The sequence below is a fragment of the Chelonoidis abingdonii genome, chromosome 17, assembly GCF_003597395.2.
Source record: "Chelonoidis abingdonii isolate Lonesome George chromosome 17, CheloAbing_2.0, whole genome shotgun sequence".
NCBI classification, from domain to species: Eukaryota; Metazoa; Chordata; order Testudines; family Testudinidae; genus Chelonoidis; species Chelonoidis abingdonii.
Window position 1 is genome coordinate 37,027,792 of NC_133785.1, and position 27,794 is coordinate 37,055,585.

Below are 27,794 nucleotides of genomic sequence, written 5' to 3' on the forward strand. Positions count from 1 at the left end.
TGGTCTAGACAGCATTTGGTCCTGCCATGAGGGCAGGGGACTGGACTCGATGACCTCTCAAGGTCCCTTCCAGTCCTAGAGTCTATGAATCTGTGAATCAACAGCAGGGACTTATTAAACTTGCCAACTGTAGATTGCCATTCTGTCCTGTTGTGTCTGGGGAATAGTACATGGGGAGGGATGTGCTGAATTCAAAATAATAGGCAAGATGTGGCAATCTGTAAACTCATTTTCTGTCTGCACACAGTGCCTGGCACAATGGGGCCCCAATTTTGGATGAGGCTCTGGTACTGCTGTACGACAAAGAATAAATAATACAAAATGGATATCTCTAAACAAGCTGGGGGGCAGGGTTAGTAACACTAGACTAGTCCCATACCATGGCATGATTGTTGTGTTTAGCTTCAGCTTATCTTTCTTTTGCTGTAACAAGACCGTTTGCCATACGTCTGCCTTAGAAACCAAAGACTGAGTGTCTTACCTAGGGACATGTTACATTCTCCAGGACTTGCCATTTTTGAGTCAAGATTGGATGTCTTTCTGAGCCCTGTGCTCTAGTTCAAACGGAAGTTATGGGTCTGATGCAGAAATTAGTGGAATTATTGGGTGAGGTTCTCTGGCCTGCGTTATGCAGAAAGTCAGACTGGATTGTCACAGTGGTCCCTCCTGGCCCTAAAAAATCTGTAAATCTGTATCTTTAATTTATTACTATGGCTCAGACAGAAATCAAAGTATCTAAGTTCCTTAGATTCCTTGTTGTGATTCCTTTTTGAAAGGCTATTCAGGCTGTGTGTGTGATTTGTTTTAAAGCCAGGCTAGACTGACACACAGCTGGGGAAAACTGATGCTTATTTATGTGCTACCTAATCACCAATTACCAGTGTATTTGTGTGTATAAAGCCCGTCTATCTCGGACAGTCTCCTTTTCCCACCTTTCGTTTGTCGCTTGTTATCTTAGGTCTTAAACTTGCAGTCTGCTCTACCTAGACAGACCCTTAGCTATTGCAGAGTCAAAGCCGTACCTTGTAAGCTCTTTGGGGTAGGCATCATGTCTTGCTCTGTGATTGTACAGCACTTAGAACAATGGGAACCCATCTAGGCTTGGAACCCTTGAGCAATGTTGTAATATAAATACTAAATAATAATAAATCACATCGTTATCTGTGCACCCAACTCTTTGAGATGATGAAATGATACAGAAAAGTATCATTTGAACATACACATTAAACTATATACTGTCAATATCTTTGCTGTTTAACAAAAAATGTATTACTTTTGTCATAAACATGGATATATTTATTGAACTTTCTTTAGAAACTGGATGTTACTTCACTTTTAGAGGGCAAAAAAACAACTGGTGGTTTAGCTTTCTCGGGAATGAGGTTGGCTGTCAGTCAGACTATGCCACTCCAATAATGAAGGTCGAATAGAGAGAGAATTCTGTGTGGCTATCAATCTCCTATATTAGCAATAGACAGTGATGGAGCTGAGGTGGGTTGTCTGTTTGTATTGTGTTTGTGTAAGGTCAGACAGTGAGACAACAGTAGCTTGCAGTCAGTGAGAAAGTGCAGAGAGAATGTGATTCAGATGTTCAGGACAGCCTGAAGGTCAGGACTGACAGAATGACAGGCCATCATAGAGAAGAAACTAACTAGCTGCTGTCCAGGGTCCTGCTTCATGAATACTGCCTTGTTATCTGATCAGTGTCAGTGCAGGACAGGAACAAAACGGCTGCTGTTAAAAATACACCTCTAGCTTTGCTGTGACCCTATTGCCATATCATGTGAAATGGTCAAAAACCAATATGAGTGATATTTCGAAACACTACCGCAGTCTGTTTTTCCTTTACCTCGACTTTTTTTTAAGCCGATGAGTTGTTAGGCCTTTGAAAGCTCAAAATACCTACTCCAAAGGGACAGTATAAATTATTGCCGTCTGCATAGTTGAATCCATTAATTTTTCTGTTAATTTTACCCACACTTTAGAAATAAAAATAAAAAAGCGACAGTTAATTATGATCTTTTATCCCAAGTTTTGCCTTCTACAGACATCTGTATGCATGATATACAGGAGTGTCATAGATATAGACACCAATTGTGATGGTGCAAAACCTACTAACCCTGGTTACCATAACTAATTACAGTTCACTGCAGTTAAGGAAATAATTAGTGATACTTCTTCACTGTACTTAAGGACACAGCATCAGTGGATGCCCTTAAAAAGTTCCACCAATTTGAAAGATTTTACCAGTTCTAATGGAAATCGGGTAGAAATCATTCAAACTGATAGAATTTTGGAAAGACACACCCATTTGATCTATTTGTTTTAGGTACTTATGTGGGCCCCATTACTGTAATATTGACTATCTCACAGTCTGTTAATGTAATTATCCTCACAACACCTCACGAGACAAGGAAGTGCCATTATCCCTGTTCTGCAGATGGATAAGAAAGGCATAGAGAGATTATGTGATTTGCACAAAGTTACACAATAATTGTCTGGTGAATCAGGGACTCAGGCTAGTGCCTTAACCACTGGACTCTCTCCCTTTTTAAGAGTTTCCCTACTTAGGGTTTTATTCCTTGACTACAAACACAGCTGTTGCCAATTGACCCATGTAAAAACAATCTTAAAAATAAAATTGGCTAGAGTGGGCAAAAAAACGGCTGCTTTTGTGGTTTTATATACCATATATACTCGATCAGAAACCGGTTCGTTTATGAGCTGACCCACTTCTCTGATGCTTCCCTTTTTTTCTAAAAAAAATTTGGCTCATGAAAGAGTATATGCGGTACTTTTTTTGTCGTAGTGGATTGAAAATGTAACTACAGATTTATGTATGTAAAAGTTAAGGACTGGATTAGCGGATGTTGAGCCCATCACCACTTGGACTTCCTATTGCATCTGCTTCAAGTTGGTGGTGAGGGAACGTTGTGATTATCTGACTGCTGGTCAGTGCTCTGTGTGAAATGAGCTGGTGTTCGGTCCAGTTTCTCAGTCCCATCACCAAACATCCATACGATCAATTCTCTCACTATAATTTGCACCATTTTTGCACACAGGTGGATTGGTGCACTGCCCTTCCTGTAGTCACTGTGTTTCACAAACACTAAATTCACTTTCAGAATGAAATCAAAATTGGCATCCCCTACAGCTGTTGCCTTTGCAGATTTTCAACCATTGTCAGACTCCAGAACTATTACCGTTTTGAAGTCATTTCTGGAACTTGTGGAATTAAATATCTGCATTACATTTTAGAGCATTCTCAATTATATCTCCTTAATATTTGGTTTATATCATACAACAAAAATTTCATGAAGCTGGTTGAAAAATGGGAAACAATTTTTACAAATTTTTCATGAAAAAAAATCATAGAAATTTCAAAAACTTCCAACCAGCTCGACATTCGTAACACCTCTGTATGCTCTGTTTGGAGATTATATTTATTCTTTGATTAATAGATCTGTGGTGGACATGTTATATCAGAGAGCCACAGGTTAACAAAACCGTTCTACAGGTAATGTCAGACACTTTATTATTTCCTGGATCCATATATTAGCCAGAGCCACAATAGGTATGTATTAATTAAGTACATGTTATTGATGTCTTCAAACGCAGTCTGTTGTATAGGCTGAGATGATGCATTGTGCCAGTGATCCACAGATAAATAGTGTCGTGTTCCATGCTGACGTGATACATTACCGTGGGTATAGGAGGGGAAAATGTGCCAGTGAAGCATCCATGCAGTCCAAGCATGTTCTTTGGGGATGCATGTTGCACTTGAGAAGAAATGAGCCTTGATTCAGCTCTGCATATCCACAAAGAACTAAATCCTGGACTGAAATTAGGAGAAAAGAGAAGTGAAATAAGAGCCAAAGCTATAGTAATGAATCAGGCTGTGTTTTTTATTATTGTCCCATGTGGCTGATTAAGGTTGGGCCACATATCTATGTTAAAAGTCCCCTTAATTAAAAATACAGAAAAAAGGACTATGCAATCTTGAGGATATAACATGAATTCACAGGAGCAAGAAGGATTGGATTGGATGAAGATGAAACTTAATGGCCAGCCCTTTAAAGGGAGTCCTGGTGCAGTTGGTGGGACACTCTGCAGATGTATGGTTTTGTCTGTAGGGCTGCCGTTGTACCATTAGTGCCCTGGACTATAAATCTCATAATAGTCTGTGATGCTAGATATAAGCTATGTGTTGCACCTGGCTGCAAAGGACTGAGTTGAAGATAGCATATGCCTTATCTTAGATTTCCCTTTTGTTAGTTAAAATCAGATTATTTGCATTAATTTTTGACATGATTTATTTTATCATCTCTGATGTGTGTGAAACACATGCAGAGGTTTGGTTACTGTATCTAAGGAGTATTTTCCCCAATGATAAAGCTTAAAGTTAAGCATAAAAGGTGGAAGAGATTTTTTTTTTTTTTTATTTATAAGCCTCTTCGCCTTGCAGACAGGCTAATGTCAAAGAGATTAACCCAAAGGAGCTATACTGTAGATTTATAATTGCATACAAATGCATGTTATTGCTTCATATATTAGTCTTTGTTAAAAATGATTTTGATATATTTGTTTTAGCAGCATAACTAGCCCTGAGGGCCTGCGGGTATAATTAGAAAAGGGCATGGTGGGGGAGGTGTGGCTTACAGAATGAAGCATTGGCCTTAGGATCACAGGTCCTAATTATAATTTATAATTAACCCTGTGATTTGCACAACAATCTAAACTAAAGAAAGAAAATCTTTTTACAGTTTGATATGAAAATGTGTGTGTGTTTTTTAATTTCACAGCCTGCGTTTTTTGGTTGTTTTCATACTTTAAAAACGAAAAGTTGAAGAAAAATAGGAAACTAGACCTAGACTGAAGAATATAGCATGTAAAACTTTTCCCGTGAAATATATATATTGAGCACTGAGAAATCTCCAGGTGATAACTCTTTTGATTATAGTCTTATGTTATCTCTGAAAATGTGCTGTTGGGGATTACTAAATATAAATTTATAGAAAATGTGTTTTTTTTAATTTCTGCCCTCCCCCCACTATTTGTACCAGACTCCTCTAATTTTCCTGGCAGGATCAATATAGGATCAGATGAAAATCTGTTGCCATTCAAATCGGAGACATTTATGTTGTATGTTGATCTAAATCCATAGAAAGAAAGAGATATAGACACTGTGTGCATGTGTGTGTGTACACAGAATTACATTTAAATACAATATAGGTGCAGCACTTCTTTCACTGTTTCTCTCCTACCACTCCTACTACTGTCTACCCCAGCGTAATATAAACCATACATGGCCACTGTGAATATTTGTGTTAGGTTTCTACAATTATGTTTTAGCTAAAATGTATTGTGCAAATTTTGTTTGCTGCAGGAAGCTGTGATTCCATATATAAATTAAACATCCAGTATAAAGTTGATGGGAAACCTTTGTTAAATAAAAAGAGCTAATACCAGCATAAATAAGAAAAGTAATTTATGAGATTTCACCTTTTTTGAGAATGTCTTTAAGGGCCATCAGTTGTGCATGTTATGATAAGGGAATTACCTAGAACACAGAAGTGAATGTGACATTATAGAGAGGATAGCTTATATAACCCTTAGTTTGCTTAGCAAATGGAAAAATAAATATGCTTCAAAATTATTCAGTTTTCAAAAATATTTGACTAATGTTTTGATTTTAATTAGATTTCAGAAATTATCACGTTAATAAATTAGGTGCAGGGCTTTTGATGGTGTTTTTATATAGTTCTATCAGTATCCTTGCATTTGTCACTAATTAATGAGTTCCTAATGCTTCAGCTTCTGGGGAGATGAGCAACAAAAATTAACATAACTAGTAAATCTGAAGATGTGCAGCTGGGTTATAGTATTTGAAATTTGACAAAACCATTGGAAGTATTATTATTTGTGACATGGCTCAAGATGGGAGATTGTGAGGAAAGTAAAGATGACAGAACTGGTGCTAACCACTGTGACAACAACTTGAAAAGCAGCCGACATGACATCTTTCCTATCATGCTGCCGAAAATGTCAACTTTGTGAAGGACAGTGAGAAAATGGTTTGCCGAAAATTTGAAAGGTAGATTCAAGAGATGCTCATCATGTCAGATGTGATATAGTCCACAGCTGTTTGAGAAAGGAAGTCCTTGCAGTTGTGATGGCTCTCAGTTGGCAGGCCCTTCCAGACATCCGTGCTGCTCCAAAAATGGCTACAGTTGACCTGTAGATTGTCTCAAGTTTGTTGTAGAATGATATGCAGGGGTGGGCTGTTTATCTAGTGTGCAGTTTTGTAGAACGACATAGGGTGCATAAAGTAACTTTTTAATTGTACTAAAATGGCTGAATTTGGCATTGTGTCTTCTGATAAAGATCAAGAATAATGCAAGGCCTAACTATTTATTATGACTGAAGTGTGGTGAATATTTGAATACACACATACACACATATATATAGTCTGTGTGTAGCTAGATAGTTACATTTTTGTCTCAGTGCAAACTGTTTGGATGTTATAACTTGACTTAGATGAGTTATGGACATATATTAACTCTAGTCCAACCAGGTTTGGACCCAGCTGTGTGCCCACATAGAGTTCCTAACAATATCGGTGCTTTAGACTGAAAACTGCCAGAGCACTGAAAATTTAGACTACTGCTCCAAATTGTAATGATGCAGTTATGCCAAAGCATTGCAAGTGTCTGAAACTGGTGTTGCCTGGCAAGTGCTAAAATAGCTAGATCAAACAGAATTAAAGCCTGATTCAGAGCCCGTTGAACTCAGTGGAAATATTTCAGTGGCTTCAAATGGGCTTTGGATCAACCCTACGTACAACTCTGGATGCTATCGCACTGAAGACAGTGGGAAATGTGCTGGGACTTTGAATAGAGGGCCCCTTGCTGGGTTAAACAGCATACAGTGATATTTTACATTAATAATTTGAATTAAAAGAGGGACTGAAAATTTATAAAACTAATATTATTTAACAGAGAAACCTCTTGGCACATGTTCTATCTCTTAGAAAATAAGTCTGCATTTAAACTTCTGAGTCTTCTGTGGCCTTTTCAGTAAATCTTTTACTTTGAGGGCTATTGACCCAACAAATGGTAACATAATTTTCAGAACTTTTCCAGTTCATCACCATATTGTTCTCAGTTTGGGCTCTTTACTGTCAATGTTTTGTTGCTACATGGTTTGTCAGTTGCTGATACAATTGACCTTCATGAAACCCTATGACCTATATGGGTTTTGTGCATCTGTGCAGATGTGCACCCAAAACTCGAATGAGGACTTCAATCCTGTCCTTTGACACAAAGTATTTATCATAGAGTATCTTGAAAAATCTACCACTCTACTGGCAAGCAAACTGGATTCCCCAATGTACACAGCAGTGCTGGCATGCGTAACTGATGGCATGAACTAGATCTGAATCTGAATACTAATTATTTCTGCAATTTTGGATTAAAAATATACTAAACATGTTCAGCAGCTGTGTTTTAAAAACAATGTCTAACTGGATTTACCTGGCTTACCTGCTTCTTCAAAATAACTAGAACTAATTATGTACCAGTACTAATGAGACCAAATCCATTCTTCCATAGTTGTTTAATAAATGTGTTTTCCAGCTAAAATTTTATATTCCATAGTTCAGCCTAAATAAAATTTTTACAGCTGAGCTTGGCAAATAAATGATAGGAAACACTGGAACTTGTGGAAACACTGATTAAATTTTAAAATATCCACTGTCATCTGGGCCTTTTAATATATATGTGTTATTTAATGTAGCGTTAGCACTTACACATAATGAAAAGAAAACGAATTAAGATTGTGTTAGCATCTCTGTTTGGATTTGCTAAGAGAACTTTTTACCTGTATTCTAACAGCAGAGCTAATATTTATGATATTAAGAGGTTTCTGCATCTGAGGTCAGTGAAACATGACTGTACAGATTGTAATTTTTCTTTTAGTTTAGGGCCTTTTGATTCTTTAAAAGGAAAATAAAGCTAACCAATTAACCCCTGACAGGAGGTTCGTTAGAAGCTGTGTAATCCCTTGCCAAGCCTTTTGTATAACCAAACTAGTCTAGTACTAAGGATTTACACAGCTTAAGCTGAACACTGGAGGAGGCCTTTAAGTAAGAACATTTGTTCAATTTTAAGACATCTTACGTTACCTAAAGAGAGACTGTGCTGGTATAGGCTACACGGCAATACACAGATCTGTATACTTTGCCTGTCAATAATATAAATTAGTGATGTTTATTGTCTGGGTTGCTGATTCCTTTGGTGAATGGATTAGACTAGCCCAATTCAGCGATTATGCTGTGGCGTGTATTTCTCTGGGGAGGGGGAGAAGGGGGCATGTGTGCAGAGGATTCTGGTTTCTGCTCACACATTGATGCAAATCAGGAGTCAGTTTAAATCAGCAGAGTTACAAAGATGTAAAAACAGAACGTGAGCACAATAGGCACAAGGGCTCTCCGTATTATCTATCAACATTACAGGTGAAGAATGGAAGAGATGATTGCATGCGCACTGTGCTCTGTGAAAGATGGGAAATACCCCAAGGTAGCTACTTGTGGCTGCCTTATTCACAGTGCAGTCCTGTGCATTAACAAAATAATAAAAGTGTAACAAATAGTCATTGAAGAGCTGTTTGATGGAATGTCCTGAAAAAAGACATTATTTTTGGAAATGCAAAATGTACATTGATCTTGGAGCATATATTTCAGTTTGTGCTCCTTCTTTTTACGTGATAAAATGTTATAAAGTGATTCAGTGGACATGAGTGAGTGCTGTATTTTTATATTCCATTTGTACGTGAGTTTATCATCACTGTTATTTTATGCTGTGAACCATATTGTAAATTTGATAAATGTGAATATGATTATTTCTGTAGAAATGAATCACTTATTGAGCCAAACAGGATTTATACGCAGTCCTTACTTAATGAAAGTTCCCATTGTAGTGTTTATATATGTGTCTGTATATATATATATATATATATATGTGTGTGTGTGTGTGTGTATTTTTAGAGAGAACTACATTTTTCCAAGTTTTTCTGCAGTGAACAAAAATATAGTGATTTCACTATTTAAAAACGTGCATACTATAATTTTAAAATGAGTATTTATTTTATTCTGAGATATGCTTTCTAAACAATCACGCTGCTTTACCCATAAGTGTTTCTTTGCATGGCACATGCAGTATATCCTGGATCTAATAGTTGATGACATCCATTTCCAAAAACTGCAATATCTTGTTTGCCGTACAGATGATTTACCAGGGTCATGAGGTGAAGCTTGAGTCATTCATGGCATTTTTCTTTCAGGCCTGATGGAATAGGAACTGTAACTGTAGAAGAGAAAGAACGTTTTGAAGAAATCAAGGAGCGGCTCCGCTTGCTTCTGGAGAATCAGATCACCCATTTTAGGTAAAGGCAGAGGCTCCTGATTTAAAGTGAGAGAGGATGCCTTTCCTCAAGACTCCATCCCATAAAAGATGAGTCTTTTAAATTTCAAAGGCTGCAGCTTATTATAATTCTGCATAAGTAATATGCACAGTGTAAAATAATTTGGTACATTAGGGTGCCAAAACTTGCAGCTGCAGAAGATATGAATATGTTCATAGCTGATAAACAGAAGGCTTAACTTTTTAAAGGTATTTCAACTCAGTTTGCCCACATAGGCACAGCAACAAGGAGGGGACTCATATTTGACAATTAAATAATTCTAAGCAAATAATTAAAGACCCTGTGATCTTATTTCTTCCTCTTTCCCATCCCCTTCTCCTTAACTCATTCTGCTATCTACTCCAATCTCTTCCTAGTCCAAACAAAGACAGGGTTTTTTTTCATGAATGGTTTAATTTTGGGAATAATGGATATCACCAACCTCAAAAGAGGGAGGTGAGTTGCCTCCTTTCAAACCAGCCTTTTCATACAGTGGTCAACCCCAATTCTCAAGAGGAGAGATGATGTAACTCTCGATGCGAACTCAATGCCATGACCACTCTTAGCTGCAACTCTCAACAATAAAATAGTCAGCTGAACCAATTAGTTATGGCCTGTGATTATGATGAGATCACTAATTTCTCGTCTTGAAATAACTGGTCCTTTCCTTGTCAGTGCCCTTTTATTGCAAGGAGATAATATGTAACCGCTTCCTGATAGAAGTAGCCACTCTCCCTCCCAGTTGACAGCCAGATTTCATAAAGTGGCAGATCTACCAGCCCTTACTAGTAGGTTTCCCTGTGATTGAAGCGTAGGGATATATCCTCCAGGCTGTGGAGCACATCATGGAAAATATTTCTGAGATTTCCTAACAATCCCACTGAGGCACTGATCAAAATTACTCTTTCAGGCCTTGATCCAGTCTCTTGGGCCCACATGGCACCACCTGAAGAGTAGGGGCCTAATTCAGGGAAGCGAGAACAAAGCCTTGTCCCGCCCCCAGTCTTTCTTAACAGATCACTCTTAAGCTTATTGGTATGTTTGCCCAGGTGCCTTTGAGGTAATCTTTACAATTGGGTGTTTTTCTAGGTATTGCTTTCCATTTGGCCGACCCGAAGGTGCGTTGAAAGCTACTCTATCCCTGCTGGAAAGGGTAAGAATCACAATAACAAAGGCAGGTTAAAATTCCTATGTTCATATTCAATCATACAGTAGAGTTTACATGGCAATTAGATTTATGCATAGATATACACACAAATTGAATTAGATAACGTTACAGTATCTGTTCAGTCATGGGCAGGAGTAGATTTTTGGAGGTGTAATTACACCCTGTAATGCGATGTACAGAGAATTCTAAATATTATGAATTATGGGTCTAATTCTCTGTTCATTTAGGCCAGTTTTGTGTCCCAAGATGATGCAAACTAAGGAACGAGGATTCAGTGGAATTATACTGGCATAAAACTGGTGTAACGGGGTGATGAATCAGACCCTTTAAATGTAATGTTGAAAACTTGTCTGAATGAATAACGGTTCTAAAAAGCTTTATGTCGCTGAGTAAAGTAGTTGCTTGGAGAAATAGTACATGAATTAACTCTGCAGTGACATCTTTGGTCGGGTCATCGGTGGGGTCTGAACCTATGACTTCTGGATCTAAAAGTGTGAGTCTCAGCTGCTTGATCAAAGGGATCAAGTGCAGCAGGACTTTTAAACTTTACTATGTAGGCTGGCCACTAGAGTGAGCCACATAGAGAAAGGTAGCCACACTGGGTTAGTGTTGGGTACGCATGTGTTTGTCGAACAAACAAAAAAAGATCAATGATGTGTGTGCCACAACAAATCAGTTTTTCTTTTGTCCAGGTTCTGATGAAAGACATAGTTACTCCTGTCCCTCAAGAGGAGGTAAAAACAGTCATCCGTAAATGCTTGGAGCAAGCTGCTTTAGTCAACTATACTAGACTATCAGAGTATGCCAAAATTGAAGGTACGGCAATTGCTTTATGGTGTTAAAATGTTACTATGTTTCTGTGTGGAAACTATGGCTAACAGTTATTTAAAACAATGAATTAACTATTTATTTGCTTGACAATAAAACTGAAGTCAAAGGGAATATGAAATTGGCTAGGAAATGTATTTGTGGTGTTTGTTTTTTAAGAATAAAGAGCAGAGGATAGTGAAATATTTCCTTTTCTAGGAAAAAGAGATGAAATGGTTAACAGAATCATAGCTTCTTCTGAGCACTAGTGCGTTTGGTACAGCATTCATACTCATGTCTTTGTTTGAAAAAATGAGAAATACATGGAATGTCATGTTCATAGCTGAAAAGGATAATGCTGCTAATAGCTTGAGACAGTGGAGTTCAGGGAACAATCAAAATATAAGAAGCTAAGAAGTGTTTTCTCTCTGCTTGTGTGTAGCCAACTTAAAATGTCTTTTTCTGGGATGTGTTTCACTGTCTTTGCTTTGTGAGTAGTGGAAGTCATCAGTTGATCCCATTCTTGCATCAGATTACATTCTTGCCACTCTAAATCCAGCATAGCTGATATTATTGACCTTTTAAGTTATGGGGGAATAATAACCGATGACCAGAGACACATGTAGCCATCAAAAAGACATTTTAAAACTTGCTGGAGGATATGTCTTTTGTTGGAGCTCAATGATCAGCTAGTTCTTTACATGTTAATCCAATTTCATTGTTACCTTGTTGGCTGCTATACAGGAATTTGAAACTCCTACACAACTTTACAAGTGCTTGTAACTGAAAGCTGTAGGTTCAAAAAGAATTGTTTTACTCTGGATTTTGGTCTTCTGTTGTGTGTGTGTGTGAAATATAAAGCTTTGCTAAAGCTAGATTCACATTGTATGCCTGTAAGACATTACTGAAAGAAAAAAAATCACCCTCTAATTTGTTCCTAGCCCTTGTTTACACGAGGGCCTGGGTTATTACATGTCAAATTTTCTAGGTTCTGTTGATATGATATGTCCTCTCTTTTTCTATTTTTTCTGTCTGACAATGCAAATTGTGTACCAGTGGTAATGAATTCATTGTTATGCATCCAGTGAGAAACACTTAAGAATTGGGCACTAAAAGGATGTTTATCAACTCTTGACTTGGTAATGAGTGGCAAAAATAGAGAAGGATTGAAGGTTTAATAAGCACTGTATTATCAGGCAATTTATCGAAGTACTCAACTTCACAGGATATGTTAATTGGTGTATTCTGTAAAATGCAATGTTGAAATAGACTTGACGACGGAGAAGGTCTCAGAATCAAAAAGCAACTTTTGTTTTGATGGATGCTTCTACCAAATGCTGGCTTCCCTAGGTCTCTGTGTAAATATCACTAACCTGTTGGTAAGATTTGCTCTCTTCTTTCAGATAAATCTATGCAAAAACAAACTTTATGATCTGTAAGTAAAAATGCATTCACTTCCAAAGTAGAACAGTTAGTGTGTACTTTCCTTTTGTGCCTCAATTCTTCTTGGTTGTGTTAATTATCTGCCCTCTTTTTCGCACTGTGACTTTTAGGTCTGGGAATACTTTGAAGCAACAAACTTTTTTTTTTCCAGCTGCCTTTTCAGAGAAATACTTCATTCCACACTACCTGCTCTCCTCTGCTTCTCTCCTTCCTTATTCGTGATTGGCCACAGCCACTTTTCTATATTGTCTCTATAAAAGTGGTTGTGACACCAATTTCAAAGCATGCTGGGATTGTTAATTCAAACAACCCAACATCCACCAGCTGCATGCATCAGGTTTTCGCTCATGAGCATAGTCCACTACAAGCTAAAATAGTTTGTAAAAATAAATTATCTACATATGATGCATTTCTCTATACAAATATGATTTTGACATTAAAAAGCTTCTATTTGAATATCCAAATATTTAAGAAATACTTATAACAGCTGAGGAAATATCGGTCACAGCACTTCTTGAGGCTATGTTTATGAAGAAATACCTGTAAAAGCCTTAGATACTGAAGGCTAAAATCCTTAGTATCTTGGAGCCTTAAATCAATAGAATTCTATTTCCCTTTATTCATGATGTTTTGATCATTATATTCTTGCAAACAATTCAAAATAAACCTTTAGAATCATGGTCGCAACCTCTTTTGTGACTCATGGGCATGCTGAATGGTTAATCCAGTAGATCTCCAATTTTAAATCTCCTTTTTTTCTTTTATCCTGTGTGTATCCCAAAATACTCTACAGCTATTTTCCTTTTAAGCTAATGTAAAGTTTTCCTCTGACCTATGACCTATAACCTCTTTACCTCTGACCTAAGCCTCTTGCATGCCCAAATCCTCTTTTATAGGGAAAAAGAGAGAAATGTATGAGCATCCTGTCTTCTGCTTGGCCTCTCAAGTGATGGATTTAACCATTCGTGAGTACCTACCACCCTCCTCTCCATGCTGTCTTCACTCTTTCTGTTTTCATTACTTCAAGAAAATCCAGATCCAAACCAACTCACTTTCCTTGCTTCAAGTCTTTTAGCATTGGCTTGTCTGTTGCTTCTGTCTGTGAAACCCAGTGTGAGAAGTCCAGTCACTTTTTATCAGCCTAAAACAGGTTAGACAATTAAGCCATTTGTTTGTGATAAACTCAGATTGTCTGTAAGTTTTTTCAGTTATTCTTTATGTCTGTGACCTGAATGCATTTTTACTTTGCTTCTGTGTAACCCCAATTTGTAAAGTGCTTTTGTCACTGGTACACAATCAAAAGGTAGCAGCTACACTGGGGAACAATGAGCTAGAGATCAGATAAAGGACATTTGGAAAAAGCTGTCCCTTTTCCTGTGTGTAAGATCTTTAAACAATCTTCTGTATAAGATCATATGAAGCTGTCCTTTCTCTGTACATCAGATCTTACATGTCTTCTGTCTGTTATCTCTCAAGCAGAAATGCTTTCCTTGTTCTTTTTCTAGATTTTATTTATTCTTTTACACCAAGCTCTGGGTGGAACATACGAACTTGTTGCTTGGTGAGGTCTTGTATGTTCTCAGAGCTAAGTTCACTAAGTTTACTGATTTTCTATTTGTGCAGCATTTTCTTTCACCTCTGTGAAAGGAGTCTTTTTTGGTGATACCATGCTTCTTGGTGGTGGGAGTCACTGGGCAACTTATTTTCTTTTCAAATGTCATATATCACACATAACTGGGGGGCATTTTGGTCCACTTGCTCATTAATCCTGCATATCTGTTCTTGTTTCTCTCTTTTCTCTCCTTGTTGCTCTCTCTCTTTCATATAGAGAATCAAAAGGATGCAGGTGAACAATTGTATATGTATTATAAATTGCTAGGACTGTTGAGTTATATTTATCTTTGTTTTCTTTTCGTAGCTCCTTAAGATATGTGCTCCTGTAGACTGAAGATGGAGTTGCAATAATACTTAAGGAGTTAATTTGTGCTGTCTCAACATACATACTATCTTTTACTTCTCCCTTAAGATATAGTGTAGAGCAGAAGTATTTTATAATGAAGGTACAACATAATAGGGAGGTTTATTTATAGTGAAGAGAAAGTTTCTTGTTTCCCAAAGGAACTAAAACAAATTTTTGGCAGAAAAAAGTTTGGATGATTTGGCCTTTAATATCAATCACCTAATAAGCACATTTATAAGTAAACTAATCTTCATTTTTGTTTTACATATCTTCTGTTTTATGCCCTATTTGAGAGAAAATGGTTTATTTGTTAATGTGTAACTAACACTATGGTTAGACAGAAGTCGTGTTTGTCTTTTTTGTTCGTAACATGTTGGTAACGTAATGAAACGAGTGCAGGTCAGATAAATACCATTAAGATGGACTTCTCAGTAGTGATTCTGGAGTTGCAACATGCCAATGTGTTCATTACTGTTACATACCAGGGTCCTTAGTTTGAAAGGTCTTGAGATCTGAACTGTTAGGGTTTTTTTCTAAGTCGTTATTTATGTGTTGTGAAAAAGGATACATTTGATTTCAAAATCTGTTTCTAAAAAGAAATTGGTTTTAAAAAGAAATACAGCATCTTGGGCCAAGTTCTGCTCTCGGCTGCGGGGGTGCCTCTTTCACTAATAGCATTAGGAGGGGTCACTCCGTAATTTGTCCGAGTATCTTTTCATTTTTTGTTTTAGCTGTGGTATTGGTAAAAGGCGCTAGTAACAACAAAAATTAATTGTTCAGAAAACAAAGCATGGATTTTCTCTTTAAATAAGTCTACAAGAAGCACCCCAAAAAAAGTAGTGTATAATATTTTCAGGTGCACCCAAAACAAATAATCACATTGGATTTAATTGAGCGTAGATCCAAATGTATTAGTAAAATAAGGACAATGACCATCATCTTTTTAGGACCAGACACAGACTTACAACATGGTTAATATCAGGGAAATTAGGTGGGGCATTTCAGAGGGCCCCATTTACCTAAAACACACAGGTTTATGTTGTATGAACCCAGCGAAGGACACACGGAGCCAAATCCTATTTCCCTTATAGATCCCTGACCTATTTTGACTAAATTGGGGCCAAATGTGAATGCAACTGCTCTAAATGTTGTTTCTTTCTCTCAAGCAAGAATAAAATTGAGATACTGAAAATAGCTACATAACCACCACCCCCAACATCACCCCATGCATTTCCTGACTCCTTCCCAAAGTGCACTTAGCCTTTCCTCTTCCCTTTAGAAATAATGTGTGGTTTTAAATAGAACATTAAAGAGAATAATATGCTAAAACAATTCAGGATTAATAATCTGTGTTAATTATTAGTAAGACAAAAACTACTAACACTCAGATTAAGGCGTGCAAAGCCCTGGAAGGGTTTCCCTCTGACTATTTACAGAAATTGAGAATTCATTGTTCCTTTTGAAAAGAATTGCTGCAGACTAGCATCCCAGGGATACAGGAATTGTGAAATGCAGGGCAGTCATCAAAAAAGTGCTGAGGATTTAAAGGGCCCGATTGTCATTTACACCATGACCATGTGACACTGCTATCGTGGTGTAAAAGTGGCTTTATTGCAAATGCAAATCCAGCCTAGGGTTTTTAGATTTTTACTTGGCAATTAATAGTTTACAATAAACTTAGTTCTCCCGTTTTTTTGGACACTGTACTCGTATAATTCTGTTTGGATTTGGTCTTTGGTATTTGGTTCTTCTGAGGAGGACAGTGAAGGTGAGACAAGGAGGGGAGCAGGGGGCAGCAGCAAATGGCAACAGGTGTGTTTGATGCAGATGCAGCAGGAGAATGAGACGTGGGCATAAACGATGCAGTTAAAGGCCAGCCACAGTGTAACAGCACAGCCTGGTCCAATGCACTATAAATACTTCGCCATAAAAGGGGAATAGGCTCCTGTTAACCTTACCCCTCCCCTCTATCCTTCTCTTGTCCGAGGAAGCAAGGTTCCAACGAATGGGTTCTTCATTGTGTCTACAGTATGCAGACAGACGCCCCCACTGCCTAGACCAGTCCCTGTCAATGGGTGACACGTATTGCTAATGGTCCCTGCAAACCAGACTCCAGGGCTGGCTCACCTCCATAGCAGTAGCAATGGTAAATCAGCACAAAACCATTCCTGCCGCTGTTGGTGATCTGCTGAAGCTCAAAGCACATGGGGCTGGGAGAGGATTGGCACCAGCCCAAATGGTGCCAAGAGCAGGGAGCGCCCTTTTTATGTCCCATTCCCCAGCATGTGGAGCAGAGGGGGAGCCAGCAGTGACCCCAGCAGAGCACTCATACTGCCCAGTCAGAGCATCTTGGTGGAGGAGAAGAGGCTCCTCAGGGCAGCCAAGAAGAGAAATGAGCAACATACAAAGAGAGACAGGCAGCTCTGCTCTTCCTCCCCCCAATCCAACAAGATCCCCGAGGCATCACCCCCTGCCAGTCCCGTCAAGCCCCCATTCCCATGACCAGAGCAGGTGTTTCTTTTGCTTTCCACTGTTGGGCCAGAGCGGAATAGCATTTGTGCTAAATCGAGGAGTCTGTGTTCCAAAGAGCTGTGCGGGCTTTCTGCTGTCATGGCTCCTGTTTATCTGCATACGAGATTACTGTTCAGAGCTGAGCCAATACAAATGTCTTCCATTCCCAGTGAGCTTGATCCAAAGTTAATAGAAAGGCTGCCCATCAGCTTTAATGGACGTTGGATCTCCCCAAGACTTGAGACAGCATGTAAATGGGTGACTCTTATCGGCAGCCTCTGGTCAGCCTTTCCCAGGGTTCTTGACAGCAGCATTGTGTCTTTGAACTAACAGGTTGATTCCTGGAGGCCTCCTATCTCCAAGCCACAAACCAACACCAATTTATAATCCCACTCCTAATATATATTTTTTACTTAAAATACGCTCTCTCCATGCAGCAGAAGAAACCCAATCCCCTCCACCACTGTTTTTGTGTCTGTTGTTTATTCTTTAGGGGTATGTCTACACTACCCGCCAGATCGGCAGGCAGCGATCGATCCAGCACAGGTCGATTTTATCGCATCTAGTCTAGACCCAATAAATTGATCCCTGAGCACTCTCCCATCGACTCCTGTACTCCACCTCCATGGGGGAGTGGCAGTAGTCGACTCACCGCGGTGAAGACACCACGGTAAGTCGATCTAAGTATGTCGAATTCAGCTACATTCATGTATCTGAATTTTCGTAATTTAGATCGATTCTGCCCATAGTGTAGACCAGCCTTAAGACTCTCACTAATCACTTAGAGGAATCCCATTGAAGCCTTTCCCCACTGTTTAATGTCAGTGGATTATCCCCTGTGCAGAGGGCAGCCATGACTAGTGATGAGAGGTCAATGGTTCCAAGCATCACCAAGTGAATCCCATCTCTTCTTCAAAACAACCTTGTGACAGAAGCTGTGCTTCTCTCCTTCTCTCCAGCAGCACCATGGGGAGAGCAGCAGAGCCTCAGGCAGGCCAAAAGTTTTCCATACAACTGATTTACGATGGAACACTGGATTTTCAACTATACACATTTTTTGTGTGAAAAGTGTCCACTTTCTACAAAATTTTCCTTTCCATACACGCACGCAGCCCCCAGAACTGACATGTTTTCACATTTCAGTCAAAGCCAAAGTACTTCAAATCAGATATTCTGCTATCGTGACCCTTGGGATCTGTAGTTCAATTTCCTCATGTACCCATTCTCCTTATGGGCAGGGCTCATATGTCTCCCACGATGCACCTCCTTCCCCACCAATCGGGGAGACTGTGGAGCATCATGTGAAATGTAGTCTGAACAAGGGGCCTGGCCTATAGAAGAGAATGGGGGCATGAATCACCCAAACTTATAACTCCCACAATGCACTCTGGTGGCATTTCAGAACCAAACTCTTTCCGTTTTTGTTCAAAATACTTAATTTTTTTATGTTTTCCCCCCAAAAGTAAAGATTTTCAGAGGAGAAGGATAACAAAATTTCTGACCAGCTCTTCAGCAGACAGTGGGCTGGTAGAGGGGAGAAGTATTTGGAAACATCTAGTTTCCACAATGCAACACCCTAGGATGTGGTCAGGGGTGGGAAGGTTGGTAGCCTCTAGCCCCTGAGATACCTCCAAACTTTCAGGAGCAGCAGAGGCCCAGAACTGAGGCAGAGGGAGGGATGAGCAGGGCAGGCCTGTGATTTCAAGGGGCTAGCGAGGAGTTGAAAGGGGTGCAGGACCCACAAGTAGGGAGTGGTTGGGGCTTGCCTACTCGTTTTCTAGAGCAGTGGGGGTAGGAATTACAGACCAGGAGCTATTGGGGCTAGGGCAGGATGCATTTATCAGGGAGGAAGAGCCCCAAATCATTTGGTCACTGATGTTATTTGGAAGTTCAGAATTGATTTTGTGTGGGGAGGGTGGGCTCAACAGTATATTTGTAGGAAAGTGAGGAGGAGATGTAATTGGCAGACGCTCCACTTCTTTGAGGCACCATCCAGCACTGACAAGGCTAAGCCCAAGGCCTAAGCACCACTTGAGTGCCACCTGAATCCTCAAAATAGGGCTTGAGTGGCGCAGGGGCCTAGTGCTCACCCTAAACCCTGAGCTGCCTTTCCCCTTTCCTGAGCTTGCTCATTGTATTCCTGCCATGTCACCAGAGAGAACCATATTCTGTGTGTTGGCAGGCAGATAGCAATGATTCCATAGCCTGCATGAATCGTGTTGGGGAGGAGGGCAAGACCACCCTGCGCTGAATGGCATGGGGCCATCACAAGGGAGGCTGGCAGACCCCAAGCATTATTGGTCTCCACTAATGTGAGTCCCAGAATGTCTCGCAGTTCAGTGCTCAGAGTCAAATGCGTAAGGCATTCGTTTGAGAGAAATCTGGCCACTGAGAAGCACAGAAGAGGCTATTTTGCCAAACCCGTTTTTTATAATTACAGCTGGAGGGGGGGGAATAACATGCAATGATTTTTAACAAATATTAGCGTTTTTAAATGAATTCCCTTCAACCATTCTCACTCCCCTCTGTAGTTGCTACATGATTCAGTTTTGCCCATCTGGCTGTTCCTGAGTCTCATACTCAAAAGTTTCACGCATAACCCACACGCCTCTTGGGTGTGGTGTTCTGTCCCATCTAGTGGTATCGCGGCCACTTAGAGATTAATGAATCTGCTCTACAGCCTTGGCCAAATGCCAGCTGGCTTTTAGCTCATGCAGTAGAGGCTCATGCGTTTAGCTCCAGGGATCCCAGATTCAATCCCAACAACCGGGATCTGTCAGTGTTACACATGCACAAATCCATCACCCTGCTTTGAAGAGTTTACCATCTCTAGTGATTAGCACCCAAGAAATATTACAGAAAGTATGTACCCAAAATAATGGTGCCTTTTTTTACACTAGTTGCCGTATACAGCATTCTGGGAGCAAACCCTCCAACCTTTACTCACCTAAGTAATTCATATTCTTACAAGTAGGCCAATTGCCGGACCAGGCCCTATAAGTTTCTTATTTGTCCAGCTAATAGCTGAGAGGCAACAATTTGCTAGATAGTGAGTAACACCTACCTGCTGCCTTTCTGTTAATAACTTAGATTTGTAAGTCAGTTGGATGCACATTAATGAACAATATAAAATATTTCTCATGTTAAAGCAAATTGATACTGGAATGGAATAAAAAAAATAATGGGGAAGAAAAAGTGTTGGGGGAAATCAAAGTGAAACTAAATCTGCCTCCCTGAAAAAAATTGCAGAAGTACTGTTGAATTTAGTGAACATTGTAATGTTAAAGCATCCAGAGCTGTTCTAGCAAATTACTGGTGCTAAATATTAACCCAAAAACTTAAAGAAATCAAATGAGGTTGTACATATATAGCTGTTTGAGAGTCACATCCAGCAAAGCACTTAAGCTCATGTGTAACTTTACCTGAGTATCAGAGGGTAGCCGTGTTAGTCTGGATCTGTAAAAGCAGCAGAGAATCCTGTGGCACCTTATAGACTAACAGACGTTTTGGAGCGTGAGCTTTCGTGGGTGAATACCCACTTCGTCAGACGCAGGTAGTGGAAATTTCCAGGGGTAGGTAGATATATGCTAGCAAGCAAGCTAGAGATAACGAGGTTAGTTCAATCAGGGAGGATGGGTCCCTGTTCTAGCAGTAGAGGTGTGAAAACCAAGGGAGGAGAAACTGGTTCTGTAATTGGCAAGCCATTCACAGTCTTTGTTTAGTCCAGAGCTGATGGTGTCAAATTTGCAAATGAACTGAAGCTCAGCAGTTTCTCTTTGAAGTCTGGTCCTGAAGTTTTTTTGCTGGCCACCATCCTGCAGCAAAAAAACTTAGCCCCATCATAATGAACCTGCCTTCATACATGGCACACTCCATCACGTGTTGCAATTGGGCATGGTCATATCTCCCCAAGAGAAGGCTGCAGTAGGAGTATGCTGGGTAGGACTGAAGTGTATTTGGTGGAATGAGGAATCTCACATACCTACTGGGACAATTTGCTAAAAACCATGCACAAAAGTCTCTTTTAAGCTGTCTCAGGTATATTTTAATAGTGACATGCTAAGGCCTGCACCATTAGTTATCCTTTTGTACACTGCCTTCTTTCTTTTCTCCTCTTCTGCTTTTGACGCTTCCACAAAAATAGAAAACCATTGATGTTACACTATCCAGGCTTGTTCAACAGCTTCAGGATCCAGATGCCAATAAAGCTTGAAATATTTTTTTTATCTGGATATTGTAGGCATCTAGGTCTGGAGCAATCCATAGATATTTCAGCTGCTGGCAGTGCAGTAGCTGGAAACATATTTGAGGCTTATGCAAGGTCAGATTACTGCAGGACTTGAACTGCCTGCTTCTCCTGGATGCAGTTTTCCTCTGGCTTTGGTACTGTTCTGAAAAACTCTGTCTCTCTGACACGCCAGTCACATTATGGGAACCAAACAGAGTAAATTGTATAGAGAGGTGTTACTGTAACATGGCTAATGGATGCATCTGGGAGCCAAGGTATAGTAGCTGTCTGTTAGAATTACCTCCCATCCTGGGATCCTTATGCAAACTTCCTTTTGTAATGTTTTGCTGTTAAATAGTCTCTTTAAATATGTGAGCTGAATTTAAGGACCGTCAGTATGTAGCTGAGTTGACTTCCTCTTGAAATGTTGAATCCGAATGAAAATCTGTAGTATCATTCCCTAAAGGCATATAATTTTCATTAGATGAGGGGTGTAAGGAACATTTTTGAGAAAGGGGCCCTTCTGGTAGATGACTAATAAGGATCGAGTTGTTTCTGGAATTGATTGAATAGATTTGTTTCAACTGTTAGCAGAAAAAACTAATGTTTTTAAGCTGAGGCTCTACATTAAATCATTTAACATCTTAAAGGAATGCAGAGATGTGCGTCTCAAACTTTTACTCTTAAATGGATGGTGTATGAGAATATATTTGTCTATACCCTGATAATTTCTATAACACTATCAGTATTAAGAGCAATCACAAATCCACTTTGTGTAAACCAGCAGCCAAACTAATTTACCCCCTCCCTTGGAAAATGCAAGCAAAATGGAAAGAACTTTTGGCAACAGAATGTCCAGATAAATATGCCAGATTCCTTACAAACAAAGTAATTAAAATAGTCACAATACAGTACTTGGGTTATTAAAAATGTGCTATTAAATATAACAGTAACTATAGCACCAGTATATTCATCATATATGATTTGTCTATGTGTATGCAGAAGGAAAGGCTATTTTCATAGAATTTTTGCTGTGCTGATATTGTAAACTATATGACAGATGGGTCAAGTCCTGATTGCAGTATTCTAACATTTGGAATAGCAAGTAACATATTTGATAGAGCTGGCAAGTTTTATATATGATTCAACCCAGAATATAAAAGCCACTAGAATTCCAAGTTGAAAATAATTAAATGAGCTGGAAACAATCAGAAACCACACATTTTTTAAAGTGACAGATTTTTTTACATGTTTAAATTGCATGAAGAATGCAAGAATATTTTATAGCTCCTTTTCACCAACAGTGGTATTTAAGTCTAAAATCTGTAATTGGTCTTTGCAAAGCAATTAATTCCTATGTTCATTGTTTTGATATTAAACCTCACAATAGGCATTGGGGCACCTTCAATCGGGAACCTTTCTTACCATTATAGGGTGCAAAAACCAGGCAATATTATTTCAGATTTCTCACACACACCTATACATTTTAAATTATCATACTAAACTTCTCCTTTTAGCGCTTGGCTACATGAAATACAATTAGCATTCCACTGAATTTTTAAGTATCTTGATTGCAAAGCACTATCACGTCGTAGAATCTGATGACTTCTAAAATGTTTGTTATCAAATGGTGTTATAATTGTGTAATACTTCAAGTAACAATAAGGAGCTTATTCCATTTGTGTTTTATCATTTCTGCTTGCTTTTCTTTCAAAGTTTGCATCTTTTAGTCACTGTTTATGATGTCATATGTCTCTTTACTTTTGCTGTGTCTCTCTCCATCACTGACAAACAGCTCGTCCAGCTAAACCTAAGCCTAAGCCACCGGCTGGGCCATCACCATCCAGTCAAACTCAGCCTAACATGATAAATCAGATGCTCAAAGGCATACCTAGACAAACACCAAGTACTGTAACCGTTTTTCCTTTCTTTTATTCAACCGTCTTCTAGTTTAGTGTTTTTTCGTTGTTTTAGTTTAGTTTAATATTAGGAAGCTAGTTCTACTGTAAGGATTTTTTAAATTATCTAGCACAACAAAGTAGGCTTTTAGAGACGTAGAAACAGTAGTACTTATTTCAGAATGTCCACATTTTTTTGTCTAGCAATGTCTGACATATGCAACATTTTCAAATATCAACGTCAGCACAAAATAACATTGTTGTTGCATAACATTTTGCATGATAACAATGAATATGTATGAGCTTTAAACAATGTTGTATGAAATGTTTGATAAGTATATGGTATTCGTTTCATTTAACTGTCAGTGCTCCAGCTATCTCAACAGAATATTCTGATGTATAGTAACTTACCCAGGGAAATATTTAAAATAAGAAAAAAAAAGATTGACATCTGTTGGCTGCCAAAGTTGATAAAGCAAAATATTTTCTTTAAAGACAGCATCTCTGAGCAGTTGTTCTTATTAATACTTTTGTCTTTTAGTTGTGTTTGAGAGCAAATCACTGCCACGAATGAAAGAATGAACCATATCAGGATTTATACTTCTCGCGTTGCAGTCAATGTCAAAGCTCCCATTGACTTCAGTGCTGTGGGAAAAGCACCCATGTATTTTGGAAGGTTTTTGTGACCTGTTATTGCACAAAAGAAAAACACTGTTTCTGCTGAGGCGTTTGCATGGATAAAAGAAAGAATGACAAGTTAATAATTAGCTCGCCATTCAGTATTTGCCTTGAGAAAATGTGTGAAGGGAAACATGGGGAACACTTTTCAAACTGGGGCAGGGGATAGGGTGACCAGACAGCAAGTGTGAAAAATTGGGACAGGGTGGGGGGTAATAGGTGCCTATATAAGACAAAACCCCAAATATTGGGACTGTCCCTATAAAATTGGGATATCTGATCACCCTAGCCGGAGATGACCGTAAAGTCCATATTTAGTGCCCAACCCATCAGAACATCTGCACAAAAACTACTTCACAGGATTGGGGCCTTTGGTGCCACATAAATAGAAATGATTTTTAAAGGAACCAAACATCTATTGCTCCCATTGATTTTAGGTTTAGATGCTCATCGCTTCTTTAAAACTTAAGGCACCAACATAGATTCCTAACTGTGGACTTAGGTTCTTAATTTGAGGCTTCTGACATTGAAAATGTTGGCCATTGTTTTTAATGAGAAACCATTTAACTATAGGGATGTGTTCAAAATAAGTTTCAGGTGAAATCCTGGCTCTGTTACAGTCAAGATCAAAACTTCCATAGACTTAAGAGGGGCCAAAACAGCTTCCATAATTCTTGCAGGCCCTGATTCAGCAAAGCACTTACCTCTGTGCTTAATTTTAAGTTTGGGTTTAAGTCAATCAAGTATGACTAGAATTTTCCAGTTGAATTTCAGCTGATTCCCTCTGGCTCCTTTGAAAATCCCAGTCTAGTGCCTTGCTAAATAGGGATGGACCATTAAGTGCTTTGCTGAACTGGGGATTAGTTAAACTGCATTTACACCACTTTAATTCTGTAAGCCCTAGTCTACACCTAAAACTTAGGTCAACATAACTACAGCTGTGTTTGAGACCCCTGCGCGCACTATAGCTCTACCAGTCTAACCCCCAAAGTAGATACAACTTGGCTGATGCTTCCACCACCCTACCTATTGTTGCTCAGGGAGATGGAGTTCCTACAGTGACGGAAAACACCTTCTATCCCTGGTGGAAGTATCCACACTATGGCACTACAGCAGTATAGCTACGGTGCCATCGCTCTGCCACCATAGCACCTCTAGTGCTGGCATGGCTTTAGGGTGCCCGCAAAGGGGTTTAATGCAGTTTAACTTATCCACTTTAAATTTACATGTTTAGTGAATTTGGGTTAACATTCCTGAGTGTTCCCATGTAGACAAGCCCTAAGTTCTTAGGGACCCAGCTCATGGGCTGTCTACACTACAGGCCTTACAGTGGTACAGCCACTGTAAGCTCTTCCGTGTAACCTTTCTATGCTGATGGGAGAGAGCTCTCCCATTAGCATAATTAATCATAGTGAGCTGCAGTCGCTATGTTGGCAGGAGAGCGCTGTCCACACTGGTGCTTTTATCAGTGAAACTTATATCAGTCAGAGGGGTGTGTTTTTCACACCCCTGACTGACAAAAGTTTTACCAACAGAAGTGCTAATGTACACATAGCCACTATTGCATTTGGCCAGCTCCTTGGACTTTTTCATTGATATCTGAATTATTAGTGAGTCATGGGGTTTATCTATTTATTTATTCGGATTTCTAATGAAATATTCCAGAAGGTGTTTGTCTACAGTACATAACATTTAATATATTGATGCATAAGCATTAGTATAAGATGTGCATGAGCATTAGGTTGACTTCATTTTAGAAGGTTTGGAGAATACTGCAAGATAGTATGAAATAGCTCTGTGTTTTTCTCCACCTTGCTTCGGTATTTGAACTCGTGTGATTTATTTAAGGGATTTTATACTTTAAAGTTCAATATGTTTTCCCATAAAACTATACTTATAAACCAGTGGTCTGATTTACCACTGTGTCCTTCCAGCTTTACTCAAGCATAACTCCCTTGTTTTCAGTGTAGTTATATCCAGGAGTAACCAGTGGTGAACTGGACCTTCAATTTTTATTCTGTGTAGTTGGGCCCACATATGAAGTTTCTATAAGTTTGACATTTCTTTTTATTTTATTCCCCATTATATATATGTATATATATAAGGAATATCTCTTAAATTGGTAAAATCTTTCAGAACAGTAGAATCTTTTTAAGCGCACCCATTGTATATCATTGAAATTAATGTATCACTGTTATATTCAACAACTTACTTTTTTAAAAGCTCTATTTAAACAAAACTCTACAAATTATGTGTACGTCAAATATATAATAGCATAGTCTAACCAGAAAGATACATATTGTCATCTGTTAATAGATGGATGCTGTCTCTATGGAATTTGCTATTCTGTTAATTTGAATTAATAAAGTGTCACCAACACAAAATGGAAAGTAAAACTATTCACATAGTATTTTGAAATTCAGAACTGGAGCACTGCGTTTTCATAGTACAAATAACAAATGTGGCTTTACGGTTTGCTCAGTACTAATTATAGAGCATTTAACACTTGCATGAAAAAATTTTTAGAGTTATTAACTATTATGGAACTTTTTCCACTTAAATCTATTGGCCATACTTCTAGCCTCTCATGTTTCACTCCATTTTAACTCAAGTTCTTGTGCTACAGAAAATGTAGGCCGGTTAGTCACTCCTGCCAAAAAGCTAGAAGATACAATACGTCTGGCAGAACTGGTCATTGAAGTTCTACAGCAGAATGAAGAACACCATGCAGAGGTGAGTAGCAGTGCTCTAGCATGTCTTTGGACAGGATCTTTTTGGTTTGGAGAGCTTTGTCCATTTCGCTGTGCTGAATGTTGAACCACACCATGTGGTTTCATATCACTGTTAAAGCCACCTGGTCTTCTTAAATAACTGTCAGAATATAATTGCAGAAAAAATAAACTCGGGGAAGTCAGTTTTTAGAGAAGGGGAGGGGTTACACAAAATTGGCCAAATTCTGCCCTCGTCAGTGAGAGCTGAATTTGGCCAACCCACTGGACTAATCACAATGTAAAGTCTGTCCACTTTCGAGAGGGGTCATGGGTTTCCAAAAAGTCATGTTTATACTTCCAAGCATAATGAAATGAATCAATTTCAGCCTTATCCAAACAGTTTTCCCTTGTCACCATTCAGCATTGTAACAAAGAAAAAGCACCACAAATGTTCACAGTATTTTTGGTCTGTTTCTTTCTATATAAAATTCTTTTAACCATTTTTTTGTTTCTTTTTTACTTGTGTCATTGAATATGATGATCTTCTTTTACTCACTGTGGCTTTTCAGTCAGCTATGCCTTTCTCAGCCTGTTTGGAGTATCCTACTTGTACTGTGGCTGAAATGAATTGTCCTCTGTTACTGAGTAAACAGGTTATCCAGTACTTAGCAAAATGAAAAATAGCTTTATTCTTCAAAGCTGTCTAGCAGAAAGATTCTTGTTTTAATAAGATTTTTAAACAGGGAATCCATATCTCACTAAGTCCAAAATATATGAGAACCTCAGTAGCATAGATCATGATCTTGTGACCACTTAAACACGTGAGTAATTGCATGGAGGTGTATAACCTCATTGACGAGATGTCATGAGATTTTCATCTCGGTGGGACTACCGACATGAGTAAAGTTACACATGTGTAAGAATATACAGG

General features: G+C 38.8%; 1 protein-coding gene across 10 annotated transcripts in view; it reads left to right on the plus strand.

Annotated features, from left to right (window-relative positions):
• Window positions 1-27,794, plus strand: part of CADPS (calcium dependent secretion activator) — a 377,508-nt gene that overhangs the window by 268,223 nt on the left and 81,491 nt on the right. For 2 of the 10 annotated variants that reach the window (XM_032781853.2, XM_032781855.2), the window contains exons 14-19: window positions 9,340-9,441; window positions 10,549-10,612; window positions 11,320-11,443; window positions 13,774-13,842; window positions 14,706-14,723; window positions 26,779-26,885. In XM_032781853.2, coding sequence (XP_032637744.1) covers window positions 9,340-9,441; window positions 10,549-10,612; window positions 11,320-11,443; window positions 13,774-13,842; window positions 14,706-14,723; window positions 26,779-26,885 — 484 coding nt within the window. Of the gene's footprint in view, window positions 1-9,339; window positions 9,442-10,548; window positions 10,613-11,319; window positions 11,444-13,773; window positions 13,847-14,705; window positions 14,724-26,764; window positions 26,886-27,794 lie in introns of all 10 variants that reach the window. The other 8 variants (XM_075073179.1, XM_075073178.1, XM_032781844.2 and 5 more) reach the window with 4 other exon arrangements.